This window comes from Rhamphochromis sp. 'chilingali', assembly GCF_963969265.1.
Source record: "Rhamphochromis sp. 'chilingali' genome assembly, chromosome: 3".
NCBI classification, from domain to species: Eukaryota; Metazoa; Chordata; class Actinopteri; order Cichliformes; family Cichlidae; genus Rhamphochromis; species Rhamphochromis sp. 'chilingali'.
Window position 1 is genome coordinate 34129964 of NC_137931.1, and position 22699 is coordinate 34152662.

General features: G+C 43.3%; 1 protein-coding gene across 1 annotated transcript in view; it reads right to left on the bottom strand.

Moving 5' to 3' along the window:
- Window positions 1-10945: 10945 nt before the first annotated feature.
- The window catches only part of atp10a (ATPase phospholipid transporting 10A), a 44699-nt gene continuing 32945 nt past the window's right edge, over window positions 10946-22699 (bottom strand). Inside the window, exons 14-21 of the mRNA XM_080877617.1 lie at window positions 21620-21968; window positions 19770-19846; window positions 18597-18722; window positions 18305-18505; window positions 16319-16399; window positions 15710-15814; window positions 13715-13902; window positions 10946-13539 (exon numbers count right to left, since the gene is read on the bottom strand). Of these exons, the coding sequence (XP_080733743.1) occupies window positions 12897-13539; window positions 13715-13902; window positions 15710-15814; window positions 16319-16399; window positions 18305-18505; window positions 18597-18722; window positions 19770-19846; window positions 21620-21968 (1770 nt within the window). The 3' untranslated portion in view covers window positions 10946-12896. The remainder of the gene's footprint in view (window positions 13540-13714; window positions 13903-15709; window positions 15815-16318; window positions 16400-18304; window positions 18506-18596; window positions 18723-19769; window positions 19847-21619; window positions 21969-22699) is intronic.

Genomic DNA, 22699 nt, shown 5'->3' on the forward strand with positions numbered 1-22699 from the left:
GAAGATCATCGGGGTCTCTCTCCCCTCTATTGAGGACATCTACACCACACGCTGCATTCGCAAAGCCACCAGCATTGTGGCTGATCGGACACACCCCTTTCACACACTCTTCACACTCCTGCCATCTGGAAAAAGGTACCGAAGCATTCGGGCACACACATCCAGACTGTGCAGCAGCTTTTTTCCACAAGCCACCCGTCTCCTCAGCAAAAAGGGACTGACTGATAAACACGCACGCACGCACGCACACACACGCACACACACACACACACACACACACACACACTATCACTCAGGTTAACTCAACTACCTGAAAATATTGAGACTGGACTGACTAATCAACACAAGCGCAAACACACTGACCTACACCACCAAACCATCGTACACACCAACCTGTAAATGCTCTTTTGCACAATATTATTACTGGACTTTTTGCACTAACTTCTGTACTTCCTAATTTTTGCTGCTACACTAAGGAATGTTTACTGTTCCTCCACTACCTCAACTCATCATCACAAAACCTTATTATTATGTTACGTTGTGTTTTTCTATCATTCTGTCACTTTGCTGCTGCTCTTGTTTGCACATTTGCACGTGCACTTTGTTGTCTGCTGTCTGATAACAAAAAAAAAAGTCTTCCTTAGATAGTTAGATAGTTAGTTTTTTTTTTTTTTTGTTAATTTATGTTGTAATTTATGTTAGGTCAGTCTGTCTTGTCTCTGCTAGCCAGCTAACTAGGCCTCTTAGTTAGCTAGTTTAGTGTTTTCTGTTAATTTATGTTGTAAATTTATGTTGCATGTAGCACCTTGGTTCCTGGAGGAACGTTGTTTCGCCTCACTGTGTACTGTTAAACTGTATATGGTTGAAGTGACAATAAAGCCAACTTGACTTGACTTGACTTTCTTCATTATGTACCAGAAGAACTCTACATAGAGAACACTTGATATAACAATATATAGTATAGCAGGATTGTTTAGAGCCTGGCCATGTTGTGTCCAGTTGCCCAAAACATTACAGCACGAAGATCTGTTGGTTTACACTCAACTCAGCAACAATACTTATTTAAATTATTTAACATGAAGATCATGCATTAGTGTGCTTCCAGTATGTATAATCTTTTCTCCAGCTTGTCCTCAGCATACATTGGGCTGACTTTAAGGTGTCTATTCTGTAGGTTTTTTTGGTCTGCAACCTTGCAGTCCATTCCTTGTGATTGTCTTCTTTGAGACTTCAATTCCAGACTTGGCTAAATCACTTGTTAGTGACCTGGCTGTTGATTCTTCAGACACATCTTTCATTGGTTTCTTTTCAGTCTTTGAAATCTTTTCTTTTCCCACCTCTGACAGGCTTGTTCTTTACTGTGTGACTCACAAAACCTCGCTGAAGTTTTTATACTGTGAGTAAGTTTTTATTTGATTTTGAAAGCTTTGAGCATTAAAAAGTTAAATAATATAATTACATGGCAGTGGTTTGCTTTTTGGGTAGTTTTTGGAGGAGAAATAATTCTGTTATGGTGCACAAAAAGAAATAATTTATGCTTTCTAAAGAAAACCGGTGTTTTTAGAAATTCTATGTTGAAAATCCCTCACTCGAGTATAATCATGGGAATGATTTTGCTCGACTGAAGAGACGGAACAGAATATATAGCACGAGTCTGAATACTCTCAGAGCTGATGTGGGCCAGCACACACTGCCATCTCGTTCATAACCTCTAAATCATATTCAGCCACCATAAATCAAAGCTGACACGCAGAGCAGGTACAGTCAAAACCGCCTTGTAAATTATGCATTATCTAATCCATGTGCATTGCTCTCATGGTGCAGAGGAGATGTTTGTTATTCTGTCAGTGTTCAAACCTGATATACAGTTTTCTTTGTGTGACATTTGGTTTGTGTGCCTATCAATCCCCTGTGTCACACTGCACAGCAAGAGGCCTTCATCTCCTAAAAGTGGAGGTCAGAATACAGCCAATATTAGCTCGGCAGGAGAGACGTAACACACATGCATCAACATTACAATGAGCGGGTGGAGGGAGGTTCGGAGTCTTCTCTCACCCCCGTTCTCTGCGACCTGCTGGAGCAGGGGGGCTAGGACTAGGAGGAGGAGTTGGCCGTCCGACTGCGGTCTGGAGTGTGGAGCCTTCCTGCTGCTGCGGAGTCGGGGCGGTCTGCCTCCCCCCACCGCAGGGAAAAGGGAAACACCACCTGGGTCTGGGTGCAGTTCCCCCCTCCAGGGGCGGGGGCACCTAGACCCGGTTTGTAGAGTACGCTTGGGGAGTGTGATCGTGTGTACAACGTCTCTTTATGTCTGTCTCCACGTTGGTTGAGTGTGGAGTAAGTGCATATGAGAGCATGAGGGTGGGAATGGATGTTTGTATCTGTGTGTGCCTGTATGTCTGTGTCTATATGTCAGGTTGGGTGTCAGGCGCCACCTCTCTGGGGACATCTCAGGCCCTCCAAGGTTTGGAGGCCTATCTCCCCCTACCACCACTTCCCCTGCCAGTGGCGGACCCCCTCAGACATCGGTGCGTTGGTGGTTCTTTGTGTCCGGGGATGGGCGTCCAGGTACACACCGGCTCACTCCTTGGCGGCCGCTTATCGGGGCCTGGAGCCTGGGGCTCGCTCGGGCCACTTCGGAGGTGGGGTGCCCCCGGCCTCTCGGCCTGGGGCTCGGTCACTCAGGCGCAGCTGGCTGCCGGCGGAGCTCACGGGCGCGTCACTGCAACTCCCCCTGGCTTCTGCTCCGCGGCTGCTGAGTGAGCCCTCATCTGGGACTCTCCTCAGCTCTTTCCGGGACAGTGGCGCAACTGCCCCTCTGTTGGTCTTCCTTGGTCTCTTGTGTTCTGGGGGCCTCTGGATGTCTGGAGTTTTGATCTCCTCCACACCTGCTTCACGCCCTGGAGGACGGGGCTGTGGCCCCCCCCACCCTCTAGCAGATCATTACATGAAGGAACCTTTTAAAAAACAAAAAAACAAACGCGTCCATGCTCACAGGTGTACACACGGGTGATCACACCCACAAACTACACCCTTTTTGGCTCCTACCTCAAAGCACACTGTGTTCTGTTGATCTTATGTGCTGCACAATAATGTTTAACATTTAGTATTTACTGTCATATTCCCATATATCATTGTGATGTTGTTTATTCTATTACTCTTGTTCTCTTCTGCTTGCTTTCTTTTTTCTTTCTCAGCAGGTGATCCAGGTGATTGATATATGCATTTTTTTTCTCTGCCCGTTCTGTTGGTTTTTGTCTTTTGCCCTTCTCCCCCGTCCCTCTTCTCAGCTGTTTCTCTTTCCCTCTTTCTTTCTCCCCTTCTTTCCCCCAGTCAAGTCTGTCCCGTATTCAGTAAGTGAAAATAAAATAAACAATAAAAGGTGAATCAAATGGACCATTACGGCAAGGCTGGGATGGTCAGTTTGGTAAAGTAAATCCGTTGGGCATCTTTCTTTGCCTTTAGACAACAATTCTGATGGCAAAAGAGCCAAACGGGACAGGCCAAAAAAAAAAAAAAAAAAAAAGGAGAGACGTAACAGAATTACATTCTTACATTCATCAGCCTTCAAGCTACATTTCAAATTACATCTGTGCTAAAATGAGCTCTGAGCGATTACACTCCAAATAAACATGCCGTCAAGGACACTTAAAACAGCAGATCGTTCCATGCTTGTGTCTTTCTTTGCACCAGGGTCTTTTCTAGGACTGTACATCATGGCCGCAGTAACCCGCATGAACACTGGGAGTCACTGTGAGCACACAAAGCACCTCATAGACACCAGTGCGTTTCCAGGTTATACTTCATTTCAATCACCAAAACTGGAGCTCTTTAGATGAGTGTTAGCCGATGGCACACAGCAAAGCCGTATTATTACTCAGATAACTACATTTAAAAAAAGAGGTAGAGGTCCTCTTCAATGAGTCAAAGCAGTGGAGATGAGGCACCAGTATACCTGTCAATCCAGGTGACCACACCCCTAACTCCAGTATGGATATGGGTTAGTTATAATGGGGGAAATGTGTTTGCTGTAGACATGTTTATTTCTGCTCTTCCAAAAATCAAAATCTTAATGCTGAAGCTTTAAAGTTTTGGGACTTTATGTCTTTAAGCTAAATCAGAAGAACTGCTTTAAAATACCCAACCAGACCTACTTTCAAACAGGTCGCATGTGTGCAGGAAACTTCTTGTTATGGCCCCTCATGATTTCTGTCTCTCTCTTTGAAACTATGTTTGGATTTGAATGAACTCTCTCCGTCTAAAGAAACTGTTGTATTATGCAAAAGCTGAGGAGTATGCAGTATGGAGAAGTACTTTAACCGCAGTGGCAGGTCCCATAACCAGGAAATGATGGGTGTGGTCAAATAGTGAGTTTTGTTTTGGACGGTTCAGCGACCCAGAAGTAGCCATAATCAGAGCTGTTTGAACTCTCAAGATATGCAGGAAAGACGATTTACAGCCTTCTTTATTTCCTGCTTTAGCAGAGCAGACACTGGAGCATCCTTTATGAAAGAGGCGATAATACTGTCCCACAACACATAGATTCAAACCCTCAGTGAGAGGCTACGCTAAACTGAAAAAGCTGAGCTCTGAATATTACTTTCCTTTTATAAAAAAGGTTCTTATCTCTTATGTGAATAAAATAGGTTTATACACTGTTAAAAAAAATTAAAGGAATACCTTTTAGTCAGAGTATCGAGAGCGTGGGAAAGCAGGAGACATGTAAACAGAAAAGCAGATGAGTGATTACAGATTTTCCCTTATTGAACTTACGCATTAGCTTCACTAGTTCCCAGAACTTAAAGTTATGCAAACTCGTTGCCTCATAAAAACTAAGTAAAGTTTAGGAGCACGTATGCAAGCACGTGGGGGTCATACAAACTACCTGAATATCATTTTGAAGCACACATCATGGCACAGGGAGGCAGACCAAGGGAAGAGAAAGGATGGGGGGGGGGGGGGGGGGGGGGGGGGGGACAGAGTTGGCAGGATTCACCAACCCCAACTTAACGACCGCCACACCACTGTCAATCTCCACCCCACTCAGCCCATCAAAGTAAGAGGAGAGCCCCTAGGCACCTATAACATCACTGCACACCTTCTATTGTATTGCTAGCCTTCAGATCTTCAAGTGGCCTGTTACTCTGTGATCAGCTGCACCATCCTGCAGGTTCCTTGGTCTGTTCGGTCTTTATTATCATGACACAAAAATAAAACATGAGACATCAGCTGAATATAACTCAGTAAGACAAGGGAAAAATACTTTGTTTGCAAGAATTCTGCAGTATTAATAGTAGTCATCTGTGGGAAAATGCTCTGTGGGCTGCAGGGATTTGGGTTTTTTTTGGTTGTTTGTTTTGGGGATTTTTAAATGACCACTGACAAAAACTGGCAGTAAGGCTGAAACTGTGTCCAGATCATTTAATTAATACACCCACAGGAAATGAGCAACTGATTGATTTAGAAAAAAAAAGTTACTGAGATTTAAGTAAAATTTAGAATCTAAGACTTTTACTTGTTACAGAATATTTAACAGATTATTATTCTCTCTACTCTCTACTGTGTGTCAGAAGGAGTTTTTAACTGCTCATTAACCTTCCCAGTTATCGCATAATCGCTGAAAGAACAAAAGCAGAAACACGGCAATGAAGTTCAAACTAAAAAAAAAAGTGTTTGTGTTTTTAGCCTCTGCGATGCAGACTGGGAGTGAGACTGCAGGGTGGTCCAGAGTTCCAGAGAAGATGCTGCAGACTGCATGCAGGGCAGGACGTAGGATGGAGAGGATCGTTTTATATCACGGGTATTAAGCAATTCCTGGAAATGTGCCAGACAGCAGGCAGAGACAGGGGTCACCGAGGCGATCACGACGGAGGTGATGTCTCGCGCGATCGGGATACATGTACCTTAGAGACATCCTCGGAGCTGGATCATAACACGGGCTCATCAGCGCAGGGGATTTTCAACACTTCAGCAAATGTCGACATTATCACAACACGCTCAGGCAAACGGGCTGCTGAACTGCTCATGAGGCAAAAACAACAAAATATGCTTACATAAAGGTTTCTGCTTTACACTCCATGGCACAAAGATCCTCTGTTTTAGAGATGCCCCCAATCAGTCGGAGTGACGAGTTTGGTCTTTATACCAACTAAGCATCTGGTCACTTTCTGAAATACTTTTTCAACTTTATGTGTAAAACAAAAAGCATTTCCAATACATGTATTCATAATACTTCTTCATAGTCCATTTTCCTAAATTTGTCCTGTTTTGTAAATAAGAAAATTAAATTACCAAGAAACATTAGTGTCTGCTATAAGGCACATTTTTAGGTCAGTGGGGGTTTTCCTAGCTATAGGTGAACATTTTCAAACTGTAGCACTGTTGCCTCACAGCAAGAAGGTCCTGGGTTTGATTCTAGCACCTGGCTGGGGCCTCTGTGTGGCGTTCAGACTTCCTCCCACACTTCAAGACGTGCAGTCAGTGGGGTTAGGTTAATCAGTGATTCTAAATTGGCCGTAGGTGTGAATGTGAGTATGATGGCTGTCCGTCTCTGTTTTAGTCTTGAGAACGATTGGCGACGTGACCAGGATGTACCCTGCCTCTCGCCCTATGGCAGCCGGGGTAGGCTCTAGTCCCCAAATTGGATAAGCGTAAAAAAAATAAATAGATGGATATCAATTATGATACTGCATCATTCTTAGCCTGCCTCCTCAACCAAGACGGGATTGCCTGGAGAGACTCTACTGCCTATTACTACTCTATTACACAATTCACGGGGAGTCACTGTGGCCACGAGTTCTGAGTAATGACTAGAAGAATTAAAGCATCTCAAACACAAGCACCCCTCACTAAGGGACAAGTGAGGAGTCCTGTCATCCGGGAGGGGCCCCGAGTAGATCAGCTACTCCACGCTGATGTGAGCCAGGTGGAGAGGTTCAGCATCTGACCCTGATGCCACCGTGGGGCCTCTGATGTAAGATGCTTCTGGTTGTCCGAGTGAGAGGAAACCCTGGAAACCCTCTTAAACATATGCTTCTATGACCCGGACCCAAATAAAGGTCTGAAAAATTTAAGCATGAATGGAAAAATCATCCAAAGGACTTTTCTAAAAACTACTATTAAAAGTGTAAGAATTAACCCATAAATAGGTTTCTTAGTCATGTTTTTCTTGTAGTGTTTCCTCACACAGTTTACTCTCAGGTGAACCAAAGACCCTGAACTACTCGTAGGTGTTTGTCTATCTCTGTGTGGTGTTTATTGGTGTCCCTGCTGTTTCGTTTGGCAGGCTTCCTGTGTCAGTGGGAAGTTAGACTGAAAAAGTGCAATAATGCTTTTTCTGAGCCACTCCTACGTGACAGAGCAGAACGGAGCCTCGCAATGCCTCCACCAACTGGAAGACAGATGGCCCTGGCTCACAATAAAAAAAATTTTTTTTAAAAATCCTTCATTTATTATTTGCGACCAGAAATGATGCATTGCATATCCTCACTGGTGCAAATGAACAAAACGTCTATGGAAGAAAGGAGTGGAAAAGGAGAGGCTCTTAAAGCATCATCACTCCCACGATCCAGGTCTCTGACTGCTGAGGACCACGTTATATATACGAGGCAGCTAGGGAAATTGAAAATAGTCTGATTTAAGCTCGTTAAAACTACGGGTCACGCAGAGGGCCTGGGCCTCTTTAATGGCCACAATCAATGGAGCTCCTTTATGATAAAAAATCTAATCAAACTCTATTAACTTGCGAATGAGCATCGTTGTGCAGGTGATTTAAAAAGTAATTAGAGTAAGTCTTCAAATCCAAGTGGAGCTGTTTAATGATAATATCAATCTTTTACATTAATTATCATCATAAAACTGACAAAAGTCAGTTTTACTGTACATGGATTGGTACTTCTGTGCTTTTCTACTCTATTTGAACACTTAAAGCACTTTCTTACTACAAATCTTATTCACCCATTCACCTTAAACACGTTTAACCTAACATTCACACACTCGTGGATGAATCAGGGGAAACTCGGGGTTCAGTATTTTGCCCAAGGATACGAGCTGGGGAACGAAACACAGAGTGGAGGACCCGCTGTACCTTCTGATCCACGGACACCCATGTTACTTATCAGCAATCCAACCCAAAAAACAAAAGCTTTGCTCAAAGTCACACCTTCATGCGTAGGCAGAAAAACAAACAAACAAACAAAAAAACAGCTGATGAGGGAAGGAGTCATCACTATCTCAGTGTCCGAGGAGAAAGTGCTGCGACGGTCATTAATTTGAGGACACTGTACAGCACATGGATCCAGAGAAGGAAACGGAAGATGAGCTTTAAAACAAACAAACAAAAAACACACAAAACCCCCAACAGTCATGTTTCTGAGGATGACTGTTAGACTCTACTTTGAATCAGGATTTTCCTACCAAAACTACAAAGGTAGAATAAAAAGCTGGCGATGCTAATGTGGGAGTACCTGCATTCTTTCTAACGGCCAGCAGGGGGCGACTCAGGTTCTACAAAACTTGAAATTGAATTGAAGTGTAAGGGGAAAATAGTGCACATCTCCCTCAGTCTGGGACCCCAGTAAACACTTTCCTGATGTCCTTATGACCTCAGTCAAAAGTTTCAGCTTTTGTTGAATTAAATTTAAACTTAATTTAGTAAATTATGGCAATTATGCAAGTCAGAAAGGAGAATTATCTACGGTATGATCAATGGCTCACTGGTTTCACGTTTATAGTGGGCAAGCCTGCTATACATAATATAAGTCAATGTATATTATAGGGCTGCCACAAACGATTATTTTGATAGTCGACTAGTCACCGATTATTTTTGCGATTAGTCGACTAATCAGATCATCATCCATTGGACGTACAGCGTACTGCTTATTGCACCGGCAGCATCTGGTCTTATATAACTATCATTAGCTTACAGCTTGAAGTGTTTGTGCTAACTAAAAATAAAGACAAGATGGTAGTTTATTAATTTTTAATGAAATTTGCAGATTGTTTCGGTGAAGTTTAATAAACTCCTTGCTTTCTAAAATATAACAGGACACCGGAGTATATTCTCCAGCATCTCACACTTCTGATAATCAGCTGTCTGCTTGACAGTTTTAGCTGTGCAAAAAACTATAACTTTAATCTCAGCCAAACCGATTTACTCAGGAACAAATAAAATACTAAAGAAAGCCAAACAATAACATTTTTAAGTTATCTAAGTGACTTATATATATGTTTAACCTGAGTAGCGAAAGACGGCGGTGGGTTTGAAAATGATTTGCCGGGAGTCCGGTGTTCTCATGGCTCTAGTTAGCCTTGCCCCCGCCTAGCTAACGAGCTAGTGGGTAACAGACGTCTCCGAAAACGTCGGAGCGCTTTTGAAAATATGTGGTGTCTTGATAAACTGAGCAGATATTTGAGGTTTACACAGCTACATTCTCGCCTGAAAATATGTTAAACGTTTATTTTGTGACCCAGAAAGAATAATAAGAGTAAAGTTAAAACTAACTAGCTGCCGCCATTGATGACAGCTGCGCTGGGCTGCGCTATGAATTCTGGGACACAGCTTCTTCTTCTTCGGGGTTTAACGGCAGCTGGCATCCTTGTACATGCAGTGCTGCCATCTTCTGTTTCAGTCCGTTATTACACTCTTAAATCCTACTACTCATTCCTGCGTCCTTTGTGATCTTACAAAGCTTCAAACGATGCGTCGACTATTAAATTAGTCGTCGACGATTTTAATAGTCGACATAATCGTGACTAGTCGACTAATCGTGGCAGCCCTAGTATATTAATAAGACCAGGAAAGCATAAATAAATTCTTTAGCATTTTTATTTTGTTCAAAAGTAGCCATGTACAGAAACTTTCCAGTTGCACAAAGGCCAAAGAACTGATAAAAATGTGGAATATTAATAAAAACCTAAAACAGTTCTTCTACGTTGGTGACCGGCTGCAGCTTTTCAGTGTTTATCCCAAAATCTCTGATCAATACCTTTCAATATACTGATCAGCCACAACATAAAAAACAGATCTGATTGGTAGAAACACGGCTTCACCAGCTGGCAGTGGCAGAGTTTAACACCTTGAACGCTTCGATGTCTTCCTAAATTAATTTAGTGAAAGTGGAGCGACTTGCTGTTTTTCTGGTCTCGGTCAACAACAATAACCCATCTCACATCCCATTAACCTGGCAGCTATTTTAACATGAAGACTCAATGTCTCATTGACTTTTCGAAAACTACTGTGCTTCAAAATAATTGTGGTTTTTAAAAAACGTTTTAATGCTGTGGCTGATCAGCATTGAGAGCGAAACCATTCAAACAGTGAAGCTCACATTCGGCCGATGCAGCAACCAAAAGAAACATAAGGAGAAAAATATTGAATATGCTCAGATACGCTGTGTGACAGTGTGTGTGTAGGATCGCAGAAACACTTAAGCTTCAGCCTGGCACACAAAGTGCAACACCCCAAATGACAGAACCTCTGAAACAAAGCGAACAGACTGCAGACAACAGCATGCCAATGGAACAAGCACCATGTGCAAAAGGACAGGTGGAGAGAAACCACAGAGCCTGCAGCCTCCGAATATATGCTCCATCATCATTAAACAAACAGAATCAGCATCACGAGCACATTTCTCATTTCTTATCCAGTGTTAAGGCACGTAGAATATATAGATGACCTTTGGCAAAAGTTGAACTCTTTACAAAAACATCCTGGAATGAGACACGCCCTTCAGAAAATGTTAAAAAGGTGCTGCTGCTTTAAATGCTCAACCATAAACTGGAGGAACGCATCAAAGTGTCTGCAAAGGTAAGAGGGGTGCAAAGCTCCCGCTCTCCTTGCAGCACCGACGACACTCAGCGACTGAAAGCTTTCAAAGTGCAAACTTAAAGCAGTCTCTTTAAGATCTGGGACAGACTGAGCCCCGAGGATTTGGTTTACAGCTTTAGGAAAAAAAAAAAAAAAAAACCTCAGATGGGCTTCAGATAAACTAAACACATGACATGAATGGAAAAAGGGGACTTGTACAGACTAAGCGGTGCCTCTGTTATGCTCAGCTTTATGTATTTACTATTTCACTCATTAGCGTTAGCCTAGCTTTTCATGAGTAAAAGTTCAAAATAATGCCCCTTTTTTCTTATTCTGGGCATCGATCGCCCAGTTTCTACTCTGAAACTCTTTCCAACTGGCTGTTTCTCACAAACAAAAGAAATTTAATCCTTCTCTCTCATGTTTGTGTTGGAGTCAGGACACTTGCACAGGCCAAGACCTCCTGTTCTGAGTACTGGTTGTTGCTTATGAAGATATAAATCTTTGTCAGAATAATTCCAGTTTTAAGATCGCATTTAGTTAAATGCTACTATGTTACTCGCACAGGGCCAAAGATCAAACATGATTAAAGTCAGACTAAAAAAAAAACAAGACAAAAAAAAAAAAGCTTACGGTAGCAAAAATCCTGCTTCTTATGATAGCGTTAGCTTAGCTGTGTATAAAGTCGAAGAGCAGAGGGAAACAGCTTAAGGTAAAAATATCCAACTGTAAACGTGGTGTTTAAAAACTGAAAAGCTAAAAGCAAAATGGGGCTTTTAAAGTGCTTCCTAGTAAAACTGTAAAGGATGCAGATGAGAAGACATCTGCAAAACATCTGCGCAGACACACAGAGGAGGGTTTTCACTCGGATGGAGGCTGACAAGTGACGGGTTCAGTACATGAAGGTGAAGACAGAAGCAGCTAACCGCTAGCAATGATACATACATTATCTTTATGATATGGTGATTACAAAAATGAAAGAAAGGAGATGTTATGAAATGTTAATTAATGAGCTTTAGAGATGCTGGAAAGCAGGTTTTAAAAATTATTATTATTTATTTATTTTTTTTTAGAAAATAACGCCTCCGACTTCAGCTTTATATTTGACAGAGTCATGGAAACCGGATTGACCTCAACTCTTGGCAACAGTTAGCAAATCTACATTTATGCGGAACTGGCTCTTAAAAGAGATCCAATGAGTCATTGGATAAACACACACACACACACACACACACACACACACACACACACACACACACACACACACACACACACACACACACACACACACACACACATAAGAGTTTTGCTTTTGCGAGGATGTAGCGTATTCCATGGCCCAGCTAAACGTCTAACCCGAACCCTAATCTGAACATAATCCTAACGCTAACCATTTCAAACCAAGTCTTAACCCTGTAGAAACAAACACACACACGCACCCACACATACACACAGCATAATTCCTGGTGGATTCTTAGTGCATAAAGACTGAAATGGCGATTTCTTGGTCATAATGCACAAATAACTTTACAGCCAACAGCTCTAATAACTATAATTTAGAAGAATTTACTGTGCAAGAGAACAGCTAGAAACGGACTTCTATGTTTCCCGATCCAACAAGAAGAAGAAAATGTGCACAGAGCCAGCACCACAACTTGCTGCACTTGAATATAAACCTTTGGTATCATCTGCATGGAAGTCCTCACAGAAATATGCTTCTGCGTGGCCATTAAGTATAAGTAAAGTACGGGAACTTCTTTCCTCGTCAGCACCGATTCGAGGCCACGAACGGCTCCGATCCCGGTTTTGGTGCATTTACAGGCCAAGCTGAAAGAACGAACTGGGTACCATATCACGGTGGAATCTCTCTGCTCTTCTTTTCATGAAGACCTGACAGAGTACTGAGATGTTTCTGTGTGAACTTTAAGTTTCCCAGTATCAGAAAAATAAATCTCCCAAAAGGCAAAAATATCTCTGCTTTAGATTTACATCCAAAATATAAAGTACCTCTTTGCATGTTTCATAAAAGAATCTGCTTGAAAAATATAATTAGATCTTTAAAAAACAAACAAACTATTGTGCAATTGAATTCCTAGTTAAGACTGAAGGAAGCGGCCTGCAGCGGCCGTTCTGTCGGTTGCTCTGTCCTGTGTGCCGAACTGACGGCGTGCTCAGATTTGAGTCTTTCCTCTGAGTTCCTCGTGTATCTGACGCACTGCGAGGCTCCGTCGGGGGGCATGCTCAGCTGCACGCTGTCTGCCTGAGCGGGCAGAGGTGTGGAGGTGACACAGCTGGACAGATTGACATCTGACGGCTCTATAGTCTTATTGAGATGCTCAGAGTCTGCGGCAGAAGAAGTCTGCAGCTCCCCTGACAGGGCGGGGTTGTCTTTGGTGTAGGGAAGGGTGTCTACTTCTGACGGAGCTGGTGTATAGAGATCTGAAAGGTGCATATCGCTGTCTGTGGGCTGCAGCGGGCTTCTCTTTGCTTCATCTGTTTGTAATAGAGGCCCCTGTTTTGAGCCAGAGACGCTCCTCCCATCCTTTTTATAGTAACCTTTAGGCGAGGCCTTAGCGAGGGACAGGAAAGGAAGCTTGGGGCAGAGCGGCGACCCCACCTTGACCCGACTCAGGCTAAGGATGTTCCTGCGGATGTCAGCGGGGAGTTTATCCAACTGCCTTCCAAGTTGGACTGGGCTCGGGAACAGCGTGCCTTGACACGCCCTGTAGAAAAATCTGAAAAGTAAAACAGAGACTGACATCAGCATCGCTCCACCGAAGATCGCCAGGCGGCTGGGATAAACATGAAAGGCATCTGGTATCAATAACAGACGCAATTCAGCACTCGGATCATAAATATTTGAAAAACAGGCTCGTGTTTTCACTCATCCACAAACTGAACACGGTGTACCGAGGCAGCAGCGCAGCGATGGGCGTGATGAAGCACAGCAGGTAGAAGAGGGGCTCCTGCAGCAGCCTCTGCATGGTCCAGTAGGGGTTGGAAGGAGAGTAGCAGGCGGGACAGGAGGCGTTGTAGCACAGCGCCACGGTGAAGAATAAGGCGATACTGAAGGCGATCGACATCCAGTTCATCCACGTCTGCAGGGGGAAGGACACGAGGATGAGAAACAGTAACAGAAACTTAAAATCATAAGACGTTACACACCTATTCTTAACGCAGGCGTTCACACCAACCATGTAATTTTACTGTCGTTATTTTTTCAAACAAAGCTCGATTTTTCACATGCGAATAATCAGATCTCACCAAGTTCGCTTGTAGCGCAGAACACGCACCGGTACTGAATATACAATGACACGGAAATACTAATATAACACTGTTTTTATATAAGACTCTCAATTTCTCTATAAGGGATACACAGTGATTTGATTTACTGCCTGCAAAATATTGTTAACATATATATTAAAATGAAGGCAAACGTGACTGGAAGCTAAAGCTTGCTGTACATTTAGGCGACATTAAAGAAGTTTCCTCCAGGCGGAAAGACAGAAGTGTGGATGCGAAACCGTCTTCTCGTGCCCTAAAATGAGTTTAGTCAGCGAGGGGAAAAAACTCCTCATGTTGCATCCTGGAGATGATTGGCTGATGAGACGTCTGACACAGTGAATCGTGTACGATGGCTCACTGAAGTGTTGTACTAACACACGTAATTAATTACAGCCTCACAGCTTCTGTATTTTGGGGGAGGAGGGGGGGCTGCTGTCACCTACCTACCTTTAATTGACTTTCACACCAGTTTACCAATCAGGCATGCATTATGTTCCTGAGCAGTGAGGAAATGAAGGGCCTGCCATCCGAGTGTGTGGAAGTGTACCTTCCATCGTGCTCCTTTTAATGAAAGCGCCTCTAAATGAGGGGCAGTCATGTCCATGAAGGCAGTAAGTAAAAAGGACACTCTTCCCACGTGTTTAAAAAAAAGAAAGAAAAAAAAAAAACCCTCATCAGGCTGAATTTACAGCCACAGAGATGATGGAGAAGACTCGGACTCAGGGCAAAGTCATAAATTTCAGCAGTTTATGAGCATCATGTCTGAGCTCTCTGGCGGTGTAAGGTGTTGGCACGCTGTGATGAGTTGTAACTGGAGTTTATAGCACTCCAAGTCTAAGCTCTGATCTCTGGCTGCCTGGTTCAGTTTCGAGCGAGGCTGGTCTCACCCTGGGAAAAACATGGGGTTTGTTTCTGACGTTTTCTAGTCTTTGTTCCATCTTCTGCACAACTTCAAATCTCTGCTTAACCTCCTCGGACCTGGCGTCCATATATGTGGACATCACATTTTGGGTTACTTAGACCAAAATACTCAATTTTGCTCTATATCCACCTCCTGTACAGACTCTACCGGAAACCCAGTTTGTTTTAGGCTTCTTTTGCCTTTCACAATAAAAGTCGTAAATATGTACACTACGTGATTAATGTGGTCTTGGTGATAAATAACAGAATTAAACGGGTTAAAGTAGTATGTTAAAGCTACATATGACAGAATCCAGGAATTAAACTAAATGTCAACTTTGTTTTCACAAGTTATGAAACAGAAGTTTTCAAAAATAAATCAATAAATTGTTCATGTCTGGCAAATTTCTATGATGCTGATTTTCCAATCCATGAAAAAAATGGTTACAAAATATGTAATTTTATGAATTTTTTGCATAAAACTATCATTTTTATAATTTATTACAAAAGGTTCCTGTAATGTGTTACCATTGAATGATAATCACAGGCCAACAGTGAGGTTTTGGAAACACCACTCATGTTCCACCACAGAGATTTTGAGCATTACAATGCTGTAACCATCCAAAGCAGACTGACTATGAGCTTAAAATTGTTTTTATTTTTAAATAAACATCAGGGATCGCTGCTGTCATCTGTTGGCTTTATAATCAGATTTCTTACCCATGTTTTGGTCTCGGTGCCCAAATGCAGCAGAATAGTGAATAAGGCGAGGGTGGTGATGGGAGTTCCCCATGTAAACAGGTCCACGTCAGAGTCAGCGTAGGCCTGGGTAGCATAGAAGAACATTTCATTAAAAAAATATATACAGAAAACAGATTTTTGTTCTTTTAGTCAATTTTTTTCCCCAACACAACATAAAGCGACGTGAATACACGTGCTTGCTAGAACTGATAATCGACCAAAACAACATAAGACCACACCTTACATACCGATAGGAGGATCTCACTGAATTTCTGTATTTTTAAGCATTTTTTGTGCATTTATTGATATATATTGAATATATTGCAGTTTTGTATAAATAAAAATGTGAGCTTAGCAATCACTACAACACTTCCAGGTTCATGCTTTGTACTGAAAACATTCTTTTTAAATAAAATTTGAAGAAATTAATAAATAAAATGTGAATTAATAAATTTCATTGCTGACGAATCCATTTTAACAACCATGTAAAGAGAATAAAACATTAAAATCAACACTAAAAAAAACAAATCAATACAAAGGTAAAACTCTAATAACTTGGTGAAGACGAATGGCAGACGTGACACTTACAAAGTAAGGAATGAAGAAGCAGACGAGACTTTGGTAGAAGGCATCAATCATGTTCATCCAGAACATATATGGCTTATATTCCTGCAGGATAAACACAGACACTCAGCATCAGTGTGACTGTAGAGAAGAAAAATGTTAAAAATGTAAATATTCAAAACACATATAAAAATGTCTCTATTACCTACATTTGATACCAGAAGCAGTTAACTAGTCCTGATTAATTCTGGGTCAGAAATAAAATTAATGACCCATCAAAACAATGAAGAAGCGCAACAGTTTTAACCTTTACGCTAAAATTTATGCTAGAAATCAAAGGTTAATGACAGAAATCATGGCATATTATGTCTGAAAAGGGCGGTGTCTGAAAAGGGCTGGGAAAATCATCAAAGACCCCAGTCACCCATCACATGGACTCTTCACCCTCCTGCCCTCTGGGAGGCGCCACAGGAGCCTCCGGACTAAGACCACCAGGTACCGGAACAGCTTCTTCCCCACAGCTGTCAGACTCCTGAACTCTGCCTCCTGACATCTGACCCACGTTAAACTCATGGACTGAACATACACACACCCACAATGGACAACTGTACCCTCAAACACAATAATAACATGGACTGAACCACCACTCACAACCACTAGCACTTTATATAGCCTCTGTAGAAACTATCTACACCCTCACTTATCTTAACTGCACTACTGTATAGCTCTGTGTAAATAATCATTCTGTACATTCGATAATCTTTAATCCTACAACTGTTTACAACTTGCATAGTTCCCATTTCTGTATAGCTGTATATCTCAGATTCTGTAAAGTTATTTATTTCATATTCTGTATAGTTTTTCATATTTATATCCTGTTCATATCCTGTACATAGCTTGTACTCACTACAGCCTGTACATACTTATAGTTATAGAATATTCACAACATACTTCATACCGTGTATATTATAACATACCATAATAGACCCATTTCTGTAATATACTCACATATCTATATTATTGCTAATATATATTGTAATATATCTATATCACTAAAGCACTTCTGGATGGATGCAAACTGCATTTCGTTGCCCTGTACCTGTGCATGTGCAATGACAATAAAGTTGAATTCTATTCTATTCTATTCTATATTATAACATAAATTCATTTTATTTAGGAAAAATGTGGATTTCTAAACTGAATGGTATCTATGCAGCATGCAAAATGAATTCCAGCTTATTCTTGACCTTTGAGTCAAGACTGACAAACTGGGTTTTCTCTGGAGCAAAGAGTGAAGTCTTTCACCTATGCCAGGGAGAGGAAAAAAACCCTCATGGTAATACCAAGTTTAATTCTTAGACTAAATCGTGGAGAACTTTGCATGATTAAGATTTTAGGGCTCACTGGAACCCCTCATTTCAAGCCAACTTGCCTTTAAGCTAACATCGTTCTGATTGGCTGCCTCTCACAAACAGAAGGTGGGGCTTCTATGACAGAGATAACTACAGTAGGGACATTTGCTCTCTCATATGAGTCAACAGTAGTAGTGTGAACTGAGCGTTTAGAGCAGTCTGAGCTTTTGGCTCACAGATAACTCAGCACCTGAAACAGCCGCAATTTGTGTAAACTTACTACACTACGGAGCTACAAACATCCTGCCTTAGAGTGATGCTGAAAAACTAGTTCATGCATTTTTCACTTCTAGGTTGGTGTACTGTAATTTCTTCTTATCAGACTTTTGTAAAAGCTCTCTAAAAAGCCTTCAGCTGATCTAAAATGCTATAGAGGGAGTATTAACTGGCTGTAACTGGCGCTCATATTTCTCCCATATTTGCTTATCTTCACCGTCTCCCTGTTAAATCCAGAATTAGCACTTCTCCCTACCTACTGCACCACCATGGGAAGCAGAGCTTTCAGCTGCTCTGCTCCCAGGCTGTGGAACTCTCTTTTTTCCCCATATTCTTAGTAAAAATTTGAAATGTGCTGTCAGATCATTAGGAGGGAGCGCACCTCGGAGTTCTGGCCGTTCACGTAGAGCTGAGGTAGTTGTTGGAGAGTCTCTGCTGACACGTCTTTGTCCAGAGTGCCAGTAATGAGTTGTGGGAAAGCAGAGAACATCAGGTTGAAGAAGATGAGATACCACTGGTCAATCATGGCTGAACCTGAGAAGCCACAGTAGAACTGATACCAGAAGATGAGCGCCACAAACATCTGAGGGAACAAATGGGATGGAAGCAGTGAGAAAAAGCGGAACACCTCATCCTTTCTGACTCAGATCTGTGTGCGCTGGGAGGGGCCTTACTGCATTCTTGTAGAAGAAATACAGGATCATGTTAGCCAGGCGGGAGTAGCACCAGTGCCCGTGTACCAGCAGGAGCTTCTGGAGATACCGGAAACGTGGGAGGGCAAAATCGCTTGCCATCACTGCCTGCAGAACACCACAAGAACCAAACGTTCAGTCTCCTGCCGCCTCTCTCCTACGTACACGAGACGAGCACACATTAGGCAGTTACTCGTTGACTGTTCTCGCCTCTTCTTAATGAATCTTTAGCGGGTATAATCTTTCCAAAGCAATAACTCGTAAACGAGTTGGCCTCCCCTTGGATTCACCGTTAGCGCGGCAGGAAGCTGTCAGTCTCATCCATCACCGTGTAAAACACTCCCAGTACTGAGCCCTGCTTTTACGTCATAAACACCGCCGCTAACCCTTTACGGCACCTCTCGGCTGTCAGCAACAGAAACAGCAGCAGGCCTCTCGCTTCTGCTGCGCTCCAATAACCCCTCCTAACGACTACACAGGGAGCGCGTCGCTAATAGACGAATGGTCCGCTAATGATAATGCAGCAGCGCGTGCAGGCTCGGGGCGCAGTAAAGAGCGTCTCAGCACGTGGTGTGCGGCGGAGTCCCCGAGAGTGACCGCTGTCTCATTAAGTGGCAGTTTGATTAACGGTAATTAATGCAGCGGATTGGTTAAAGACAGGATACTGAGGCTTTAGCAGATGTGCTACACAGCAGCGTGCCAGCAAAGCCTCCCCTGGAAGTTAATTGGGAATCTCCATCATAAGAGCACAGCTCTGGAGCAGGGTGCTGCAGGTAAATGAGCGGAGGGGAGGAGGGTTTTCTTCGTGAAGATGCTCTCTCAGCTGTGGCCTTGGAGCTGAGCGTCCACGCCGCGCTGCTTCTCTGCAGGACACAGGGCCTTCCTGCTGACTCAGCACAGCACAGGCAATCCTATTTAGAGGATGGTCATGGATGTGGGCTAAAAACCGCACTTAAGTGTAATGAAAAGCCATTAACAACCCTAAAGAATGCTAGTGTCTCCCCCTCTTCCCAATTCCCCAATCTTTTATCTGCAGCTCTTCTCGCTCTCAGGAGCTCTCAGGCTGCGCTGCTTTTTTTTTTTTTTCCCTACAGCCCACCGTAAATCACCCACCTCTCCTCTCCGCCCCATGTGCCACTCTATTCATCACCTTACCTGCATGCCTTCCTGTCCTGAGATCCCCACACCCACGTCTGCGACCTGGATCATGCTGACGTCATTGGCCCCATCTCCTGTGATTAATGTAGGGAAGTGAAAGAGAGAAAATAGACCGTTAGAAGGAGGAGGTACATCAGTTTATAAGAAGGGGGGGGGGGGCTTTATTGAGCGTGAAGATGACAAGATGGAGAAGCCGGCGTGCCCAGTGTTTGCGAGAGGAACGTGAAGCTTTCACAGACTCCTCAGCCGTTATACGAGCCGCGCGCTTGCGGTGCCGTTCGCCACCTCTGCAGCTCGGCCTCCCGTGAGGCGGAGGCCTTCCTGCTGCGGCAGCCGACAGGCGGTGTCTCCGGATGTGTGGATAAATTTGTTTTCCCTTCTTTTTGTCACTACAGGTGGTGGAGTGGGAGGGGAGGAGGATTTTGTTGTCACAATGGCACCGCAGTGGCAGCACAGACTGATAATGAAAGGTAGGTGGTGAGAAGAACTCAAATAGAAGTTGGCTGGAATTTTTTTTCCTTTTTTCCTTTTTCACTGAGAATTCACAAGGCTGGATTTTTTTTTGTGAGTGGGATGGAACAACGTGATTAATGTGCCATCACGACTTTTTCAGAAAAGTATAACCAGAGTGCATTTCGGCTGCTGCCATATCAGTTTTTCTGGAGCCAGACGTGACCATGTTTGGATGTTATTGTATCTGCTTATTAGTGATCAGCAACATCCAAATTAAATTCCTGAATTTTTCTCACCAGAACTGGACAGTGTGTTAGTATAATTAACCCCAGCGCAGCGATATTATTGGTCAGATACTTGCATTAAAACCCTAGAGTGGCCCGAGGAGGCCATGATTTATTATTATTACAAATAATGTGAGTAAGGCTCCGTACCAGCTCGTGAAGTGTGACACGTCTGAATAATAAGACTGAAGTACTGAAAGATATTAAAGCTCAAAAGCTAACATAGCACTGACTGAAAAAAAAGACGCCCCGCTGGCAAATAAAACCTGCTCCTCCTGAGCGCAGCTGGACCAAATAAATGGAAAACAGAGAAAAGACCAACGCAGGTCACCGTGACGTCCTCGCGTCGCCTCTTTGCTGCTGCAGCTTCAGTAGGGAAAGTGTAGAAATACTAAGAATAACTCAGAGCGGAGGCTGAATGATGAATGGTGCACCTCCATCTCAGGCAAATTTCAAAATCAGCTCACACGGAGATCACGGCAGGAGGAACATACAGGAGTTTCACTGGAGCCGTGCAGCAGCCAGTTGGCTGCACGATGAGGTAAAGATGCAATGAATAAAGTAAATAAAGTGAATGTTCAGGGCTGGCAGGTTCAGGTGTGCACACTGCAATTAAAATATGGCATTCATGCCTTTGTTAGAACAGCTAAAGAGTAAGATGAAGATGGGGAAAGTCACTTGTACACTTGTCTGGAAGAGTCTGTGTGTTCCAAAAATGTCTTTCAACGCTGAGAAAAAAATCCCTCATCCAAGCTCGTTAATATTTGGGAACAATTTGCGAGCAGGTTAGCAGCTGTGCTCGAGAGCTCAGGCACGTTCTGATCTGTCCGGACGCTGCTGGGATCTTACATACTGGGGATAGCCTGAAGGTTCAAGACAACAGCTCACAGTTTACGCCGTTCAAAGCTAAGGAATGCTTTAACACAACGTTAGAGCCTAACAGGCCTCATTTTTATATCTGCAACTATAAACACGTGTAAGCGTGAGATAGGACAAATGTTTAGTTTTTACTCCGGGTGAGGTCAGTTGTCTTTAAGTCCAGCAGTGAGCTTGTGACGGGATTTTAAAATCAGGCCCATCTGTGTCTGAATATGCTCACCCGGTCCTTACCTATGGCCAGAGTCATGACCTTCAGCTTGTTCCGCACCAGTTTGACCACCATGCTCTTCTGCAGCGGCGTGGACCGGCAGCACAGCACGGAACGGCAGCTCCGTGCAACGGCCAGAAACTTATCCTCCAAACTCTTATCCAGGGCGTAGGCCAACGTCCGCCCGTCTATCACCAGGCCCAGCCGGTGCACCAAGAAGGGAGTGGACTGGGAGGACGGAGATGAAGAGGAGTAGATGTCAAAGGGTGAGAAGTTCGTGTTGAAGCTCTTGGTGGTTGGGCCTGATGGGCTGCAGAGGAATTTGGCCTGGATGTAGTGTAAACTCTCCTCCAGCAGCAGCGCGCACGCCTCCTGGGTCACAGAGAAGTTCAGCGTCAGGACGGCATGTTAATTCAGCTGCAACAATCTCCGGAGCTCTAGAGCTTGGATACTTTAAGATCAAATATGAATTTAAATCCTGTGTAAGGCTTTACTGTAAACACAGTAAACGTCTGTAGTAGAAACACATGATGTAGGGTGGGTCAGATCAGACACAAACATGAGCGATCTCCATCTTTTGGAATGAGGATTTATTCTGATTTATTCCAGAAAGGGACAAGAACGCGACACTAAAGATCAACCTGTGCTCGGTCTAGAAAACAACAACACACAGCTGTGAGTCTGACAACAAAGCTCTACAACAGCAGCATGCTAACGCTGTGCTAACGCTTTACACACAATCTATGATGCCAACGCAAAACTAGCTGTTTGTCATCCCACCAGCGGAGCCGAAGGTTGATTTGACACATGTCGTACATTTCCACCCGACTCGTCACCACAGGAGATTCGTGGCCAGCACATTTTTTCTGCGCTGTGCTCTGTGGGGCGTTTTTCACCCATTCTGCTGTCAGTTTGTGCTAAAACTTTGGCAACTAAAATAAAGATCTCCTGCCTGTCCTCGGGTCGGTCGGGTTTAGAGCAGATATTTTAATGCATTCAGCAAGTTTTAGTTTGCTTTATGAGCCAACTTTATTCCACAACAGTACACTCAGCTTGTTACCTATTGAGCTCTTTTTTTTCTCTGTAATTATACTTTATTTATG